The sequence below is a fragment of the Sphaeramia orbicularis genome, chromosome 8 (genome assembly GCF_902148855.1).
Source record: "Sphaeramia orbicularis chromosome 8, fSphaOr1.1, whole genome shotgun sequence".
Taxonomy (NCBI): domain Eukaryota; kingdom Metazoa; phylum Chordata; class Actinopteri; order Kurtiformes; family Apogonidae; genus Sphaeramia; species Sphaeramia orbicularis.
Genome location: NC_043964.1, coordinates 55,427,584 through 55,434,915, shown reverse-complemented (window position 1 = coordinate 55,434,915; position 7,332 = coordinate 55,427,584). Strand labels below are relative to the sequence as shown.

The 7,332-nt window shown below is 42.3% G+C and overlaps 1 protein-coding gene across 1 annotated transcript; it reads left to right on the top strand.

The window, feature by feature from the left end:
- Positions 1-4,053: 4,053 nt before the first annotated feature.
- LOC115423518 (uncharacterized) lies at positions 4,054-5,949 on the top strand. The gene has a single exon (XM_030140371.1). It carries the CDS (start codon positions 4,054-4,056, stop codon positions 5,815-5,817), a length of 1,764 nt encoding a protein of 587 aa, XP_029996231.1. The 3' UTR covers positions 5,818-5,949.
- Positions 5,950-7,332: the final 1,383 nt, after the last annotated feature.

The window sequence follows — 7,332 nt, the reverse complement described above, 5'->3', positions numbered from 1 at the left end:
AAGTCTGGGTTCTCCACAAAAAGGATCCTCTGATGGAACGGAACAGTCTAGACCAGGGCCGTCAGACCCTGGTCCTCCAGATCCACTATCCTGCATGTTTCAGATGTTTCCCTCTTCCACCACACCTGAAGCTCGTCATCAGGCTTCTGCAGAGCTGGGTGATCAGCTGATCATTTGAATCAGGTGTTGGAAGAGGATCCATCTGAAACATGCAGGATAGTGGGTCTGGAGGACCAGGGTCTGACAGCCCTGGTCTGGGTTATTCCTGAAGTGAGTGGAATTAAACTCAGCAAGTAACGTTCAAAACATCCACAGTCCATCAAAATAAAAAAAAACACACTTTCAAACACAAAATAAACGTGAATAAACAGTTGGTTGTTTTTTCTCTGTTCTTCACTCTGTGCTTCAGCTCGCTGCATCTGTTTCTGTGTTGCTCATCCTGTAACAGGAAACACTGCAGCCCTTCTGATTGGCTGACAGTCACAGTTTATACACTGCAGCCCTTCTGATTGGCTGACAGTCACAGTTTGTACACTGCAGCCCTTCTGATTGGCTGACAGTCACAGTTTGTACACTGCAGCCCTTCTGATTGGCTGACAGTCACAGTTTATACACTGCAGCCCTTCTGATTGGCTGACAGTCACAGTTTGTACACTGCAGCCCTTCTGATTGGCTGACAGTCACAGTTTATACACTGCAGCCCTTCTGATTGGCTGACAGTCACAGTTTATACACTGCAGCCCTTCTGATTGGCTGACAGTCACAGTTTGTACACTGCAGCCCTTCTGATTGGCTGACAGTCACAGTTTATACACTGCAGCCCTTCTGATTGGCTGACAGTCACAGTTTATACACTGCAGCCCTTCTGATTGGCTGACAGTCACAGTTTATACACTGCAGCCCTTCTGATTGGCTGACAGTCACAGTTTATACACTGCAGCCCTTCTGATTGGCTGACAGTCACAGTTTGTACACTGCAGCCCTTCTGATTGGCTGACAGTCACAGTTTTTTTAAAGGTTCATTTTAATGAAACGTAGTTGATAATAATGGACTAAAACAGATTAAAGGTTGGTTTAATCCTTTCTGTTTCTGAGTGTCTGAAAGTCCAAACCTTCAACATGTCAAACAGAATGTTCTCATTGGATTAGTCTAGTGTTCTTCTAGTGTTGTTCTTCTAGTGTTGTTCTAGTGTTGTTCTAGTGTTTTTCCTCTAGTGTTCTTTTTCTAGTGTTCTTCTCATGTTGTACTTCTAGTGTTGTACTTCTAGTGTTGTTCTTCTGGTGTTCTTCTAGTGTTCTTCTTCTAGTGTTCGTCTTCTGGTGTTCTTCCAGTGTTGTTCTAGTGTTGTTCTTCTTGTGTTCTCCTAGTGTTCTTCTTCTAATGTTCTTCTAGTGTTGTTCTTCTAGTGTTCGTCTTCTGGTGTTCTTCCAGTGTTGTTCTAGTGTTCTTCTTCTAGTGTTGTTCTTCTAGTGTTCATCTTCTAGTGTTCTTCTAGTGTTGTTCTAGTGTTCTTCTAGTGTGTTCTTCTAGTGTTCTTCTAGTCTTCTTTTTCTAACGTTCTTCTAGTGATGTTCTTCTAGTGTTGTTCTAGTGTTCTTCTAGTGTTGTTTCCTCTAGTGTCATCTTCTAGTGTTCTTCTAGTGTTGTTCTTCAAGTGTTATTCTTCTGGTGTTCTTCTGGTGTTCTTCTTCTAGTGTTCTTCTCGTGTTGTACTTCTAGTGTTGTTCTTCTGGTGTTCTTCTAGTGTTCTTCTTCTAGTGTTCGTCTTCTGCTGTTCTTCCAGTGTTCTCCTTGTGTTCTTCTTCTAGTGTTGTTCTTCTGATGTTCTTCTAGTGTTCTACTTCTAGTGTTCTTCTAGTGTTCTACTTCTAGTGTTCTAGTGTTCTTCTAGTGTTCTTCTTGTAGTGTTCATCTATTGTTCTTCTTGTAGTGTTCTTCTAGTGTTCTTCTGGTGTTCTTTTTCTAGTGTTCTTCTCGTGTTGTACTTCTAGTGTTGTTCTTCTAGTGTTGTTCTTCTAGTGTTGTTCTAGTGTTTTTCCTCTAGTGTTCATCTTCTAGTGTTCTTCTAATGTTCTTCTTCGAATGTTATTCTTCTGGTGTTCTTCTGGTGTTCTTTTTCTAGTGTTCTTCTCATGTTGTACTTCTAGTGTTGTTCTTCTAGTGTTGTTCTTCTGGTGTTCTTCTAGTGTTCTTCTTCTAGTGTTCATCTTCTGGTGTTCTTCCAGTGTTGTTCTAGTGTTGTTCTTCTTGTGTTCTCCTAGTGTTCTTCTTCTAATGTTCTTCTAGTGTTGTTCTTCTAGTGTTCGTCTTCTGGTGTTCTTCCAGTGTTGTTCTAGTGTTCTTCTTCTAGTGTTGTTCTTCTAGTGTTCTTCTTCTAGTGTTGTTCTTCTAGTGTTCTTCTAGTGTTGTTCTTCTAGTCTTCTTCTAGTCTTCTAGTGTTCTTTTTCTAACGTTCTTCTAGTGTTGTTCTTCTAGTGTTGTTCTTCTAGTGTTCTTCTAGTGTTCTTCTAGTGTTGTTCCTCTAGTGTTCATCTTCTAGTGTTCTTCTAGTGTTGTTCTTCAAGTGTTATTCTTCTGGTGTTCTTCTGGTGTTCTTCTTCTAGTGTTCTTCTCGTGTTGTACTTCTAGTGTTGTTCTTCTGGTGTTCTTCTAGTGTTCTTCTTCTAGTGTTCGTCTTCTGCTGTTCTTCCAGTGTTCTCCTTGTGTTCTTCTTCTAGTGTTGTTCTTCTGATGTTCTTCTAGTGTTCTACTTCTAGTGTTCTTCTAGTGTTCTACTTCTAGTGTTCTAGTGTTCTTCTAGTGTTCTTCTTGTAGTGTTCATCTAGTGTTCTTCTTGTAGTGTTCTTCTAGTGTTCTTCTTCTAGTGTTCTTCTAGTGTTCTTCTTGTACTGTTCTTCTAGTGTTCTTCTTCTACTGTTCTTCTAGTGCTCTTCTTGTAGTGTTCTTCTTCTAATGTTCTTCTTGTAGTGTTCTTCTAGTGTTCTTCTTGTAGTGTTCTTCTAGTGTTCTTCTTCTAGTGTTCTTCTAGTGTTCTTTTTCTAGTGTTCTTCTAGTGTTTTCTTGTCGTGTTCTTCTAGTGTTCTTCTCCTAGTGTTCTTCTAGTGCTCTTCTTCTAGTGTTCTTCTAGTGTTCTTCTAGTGTTCTTCTTGTAGTGTTCTTCTAGTGTTCTTCTAGTGTTTTTCTTGTAGTGTTCTTGTAGTGTTCTTCTAGTGTTCTTCTTCTAATCTTCTTCTAATGTTCTTCTTGTACTGTTCTTGTAGTGTTCTTCTAGTGTTCTTCTTGTAGTGTTCTTCTTCTTATGTTCTTCTTGTGCTCTTCTAGTGTTCTTCTTCTAGTGTTCTTCTTCTAGTGTTCTTTTAATGTTCTTCAAGTGTTCTTCTAGTGTTCTTCTTCTAGTGTTCTTCTTGTGTTTTTCTTCTTGTGTTCTTCTAGTGTTGTTCTTCTAGTGTTGTTCTAGTGTTGTTCTAGTGTTTTTCCTCTAGTGTTCATCTTCTAGTGTTCTTCTAAAGTTCTTCTTCGAGTGTTATTCTTCTGGTGTTCTTCTGGTGTTCTTTTTCTAGTGTTCTTCTCGTGTTGTACTTCTAGTGTTGTTCTTCTAGTGTTGTTCTTCTGGTGTTCTTCTAGTGTTCTTCTTCTAGTGTTCTTCTAGTGTTCTTCTTCTAGTGTTCGTCTTCTGGTGTTCTTCCAGTGTTGTTCTAGTGTTGTTCTTCTTGTGTTCTCCTAGTGTTCTTCTTCTAATGTTCTTCTAGAGTTGTTCTTCTAGTGTTCGTCTTCTGGTTTTCTTCCAGTGTTCTTCTAGTGTTGTTCTTCTAGTGTTGTTCTTCTAGTGTTCTTCTAGTGTTGTTCTTCTTGTGTTCTTCTAGTGTTCTTCCTCTAGTGTTCTTCTAGTGTTCGTCTTCTGGTGTTCTTCCAGTGTTCTTCTAGTGTTCTTCTAGTGTTGTTCTTCTTGTGTTCTTCTAGTGTTCTTTTAGAGTTCTTTTAGTGTTCTTCTAGTGTTCTTCTCCTAGTGTTCTCCACTTGTGTCTTAAATGTTGTGTCTCTGTGTTTCAGTCATGGCGTTCCCTCGGACGTCCTCCGTCGTGCTGTGGTTCTCTCTCATCCTCTTTGTTTATTGGACGACTTCGGCTGCTCAGTCACATGACCCTTCACCTGCTAACCTCCCAGCCCTTCGCAGGCTCAAAAGAGCGCTGGATGCAACCACCAAAGAACGGGTCCAGAGTGGGTTCCAGGTGGGCATGGACTTCCTGACCACGGTGGTACAGGTGACCAACGTACAGCAACCTAAGAGACTGGAGTCTGTGCTCAAGGGCCTGGCTAACTTAGCCAGTTTGGCGCCCGGTATCGGAAGTCTCGTCTGCTCAATTGTCAACGTGGTTCTGGCCATCATCCCTCAGGAAAACAGCATTGAGGAGCTGAGGAACGGCTTCAGTGAGGTCAACCGGAGGCTGGACTCTCTGGCCTTCCAGATAGCCGACCTGACCACAGATGTGGAGTGGTCCAACTTCGCCAGCGTCTACTCTCAAGATGAGACTCGTATCCTGAACGCCTGGATGAGGTTAGATGAGCTTCAGCAGAACCTCAGGCTGGTGACGAGTGAAGAGGAGAAGCTGAAGCTGGCCGAGATCTTTGCCAACTTCTATGAGAACTCAGGGACTGAGGGCAGCGTGGCCAACATCTACCATTACCTGACGGTCAGCGGCACGTCTCTGAGCAGGAACATCAACAACCTGTTGAAGGACAAGTTCAAGTGTAGCATCAGTGAGATAGGCCGCTATAACCTGTACCTGAGCAGTCTGCTGTGGAAGGGCATGGTCCTCAACCAGCTCTACTGGAAACTCATTGGATTCAGCTCATCAGGTCAACAGGACAAACATAACCGCATGTTCAAGAACGTCTTCAAAGCTCAGAACGATGCTTTGCAGTTCTGTCTGGACAACTTTGAGCAGTACTTGGTTAAAGACGTGGAGGAGGTCAGCAAAAGATTCACCAAAGACCAAACACAGGACATCGCTGACATGGTCCAGAAGACTCTGGATGAGAAGTACTTCTGGTACAAGTGGGCAGTGGTGGTGTACGAGAAGAACAATGAGGATAACTACAAACTGGTGGACATGAGGCGTGTACCTGTGGGGGACGTGGTGGTGGCGGTGGGATACACCCACAAGGAAACCAACACATACGAAGACGAAGTTAAGTCTGCCGCTCCGAAATGCTTGGATAATGTCCAGTGTTCGGACCTTAAAGAGAAGTCCCAGGACTGTTCCTTTCTGGTGTTCACTGGAACCCTCATAAGCCAGGATGAGGGCCACGTTGTCCCTGAAGCGGTATCGTCAGACTTCACAGATAATGCCAGAGTTTTGCATTATTTCTATGGTGAAGCTCCAGTGATGTCGCCACCACCTGATTTCAACCAGGTGGAGTGCACCCTCGATGGTTACCAGTACACGGTGAACGTCTACCTGTCCAGACGGCTGCCGGTTTGTTCCTCCCCTGACACCTGTGTGAACGCAGGCGTGTGCAGGCGGCTGATGGACTCCAATGAACACCTGTGCGACTGTCCTGACGGTTACTATGGAAACAGTTGTGAAATCAGCACCGACAGCTACCAGAACGTTGACATCGGTTCCCTGGTTCCGGACGTAACCACCCTCAACACCAAACTGGACCAGATACAGGACAAGCTGGACCAGGTCCTTGACACCCGTCTGAAGCAGCTGGACCAGGTCCTCGACTTCCGTCTGACGCAGATCGAGGACAAGCTGGACCGGATCAGGTGGACACGTCCGGCCCACCAAGGAAAACCAGAACACACATAAACAACGTCCACCGTCACCGGCGGAGGTTCCAGGTCCTGACCCACTGGGATGTTTATGTCACATGGGAGAGCCTGTGATTATAGGAGTTATTATGGGATGGATGTGTGTTTGAATATGTCAATGAAGAAATAAACATCAGTGAGTTGGTCCAGTTCAAACAGTGGCTCCAGTGGGTTTCTTTGTGTTTCTTTGTGTTTCTTTGTGTTTCTTTGTGTTTCTATGTGTCTCTTTGTGTCTCTTTGTGTTTCTTTGTGTTTCTTTGTGTCTCCTTGTGTCTCTTTGTGTTTCTTTGTGTCTCCTTGTGTTTCTTTGTGTTTCTTTGTGTCTCTTTGTGTCTCTTTGTGTCTCTTTGTGTTTCTTTGTGTTTCTTTGTGTCTCTTTGTGTCTCTTTGTGTCTCTTTGTGTCTCTTTGTGTTTCTTTGTGTTTCTCTGTGTTTCTTTGTGTCTCTTTGTGTTTCTTTGTGTTTCTTTGTGTCTCTTTGTGTTTCTTTGTGTCTCTTTGTGTTTCTTTGTGTTTCTTTGTGTCTCTTTGTGTTTCTTTGTGTCTCTTTGTGTCTCTTTGTGTTTCTTTGTGTTTCTTTGTGTTTCTTGTGTCTCTTTGTGTCTTTGTGTCTCTTTGTGTTTCTCTGTGTTTCTTTGTGTCTCTTTGTGTCTCTTTGTGTTTCTCTGTGTTTCTTTGTGTCTCTTTGTGTTTCTTTGTGTCTCTCTGTGTTTCTCTGTGTTTCTTTGTGTCTCTTTGTGTTTCTTTGTGTCTCTCTGTGTCTCTTTGTGTCTCTTTGTGTTTCTCTGTGTTTCTTTGTGTTTCTTTGTGTTTCTATGTGTTTCTCTGTGTTTCTTTGTGTTTCTTTGTGTCTCTTTGTGTTTCTTTGTGTTTCTTTGTGTCTCTCTGTGTTTCTTTGTGTCTCTTGTGTTTCTTTGTGTCTCTTTGTTTTCTGTGTTTCTTTGTGTTTCTTTGTGTCTCTTTGTGTCTCTTTGTGTTTCTTTGTGTCTCTTTGTGTCTCTCTTTGTGTTTCTCTGTGTTTCTTTGTGTTTCTTTGTGTTTCTTTGTGTCTCTTTGTGTCTCTTTGTGTCTCTTTGTGTTTCTTTGTGTCTCTTTGTGTTTCTTTGTGTTTCTTTGTGTCTCTTTGTGTCTCTCTGTGTTTCTTTGTGTCTCTTTGTGTTTCTCTGTTTCTTTGTGTGTCTCTTTGTGTTTCTTGTGTTCTCTGTTTCTCTGTGTTTCTTTGTATTTTTTCTGTTTTTTCTCTGTGTTTCTTTGTGTTTCTCTGTGTTTCTTTGTGTCTCTCTGTGTTTCTTTGTGTCTCTTTGTGTTTCTCTGTGTTTCTTTGTGTCTCTTTGTGTCTCTCTGTGTTTCTTTGTGTCTCTTTGTGTCTCTTTGTGTCTCTCTGTGTTTCTCTGTGTCTCTTTGTTTCTTGTGTTCTCTGTGTTTTCTTTGTGTTGTGTTTCTTGTGCTCTTTGTTTTTGTGTCTCTTTGTGTTTCTTTGTGTTTCTTTGTGTTTCTCTGTGTTTCTTTGTGTC

Coding starts and splice junctions, on each gene's coding strand:
- LOC115423518 (XM_030140371.1), top strand. CDS start 4,054: ATGGCGTTCCCTCGGACGTCCTCCGTCGTGCTGTGGTTCTCTCTCATC.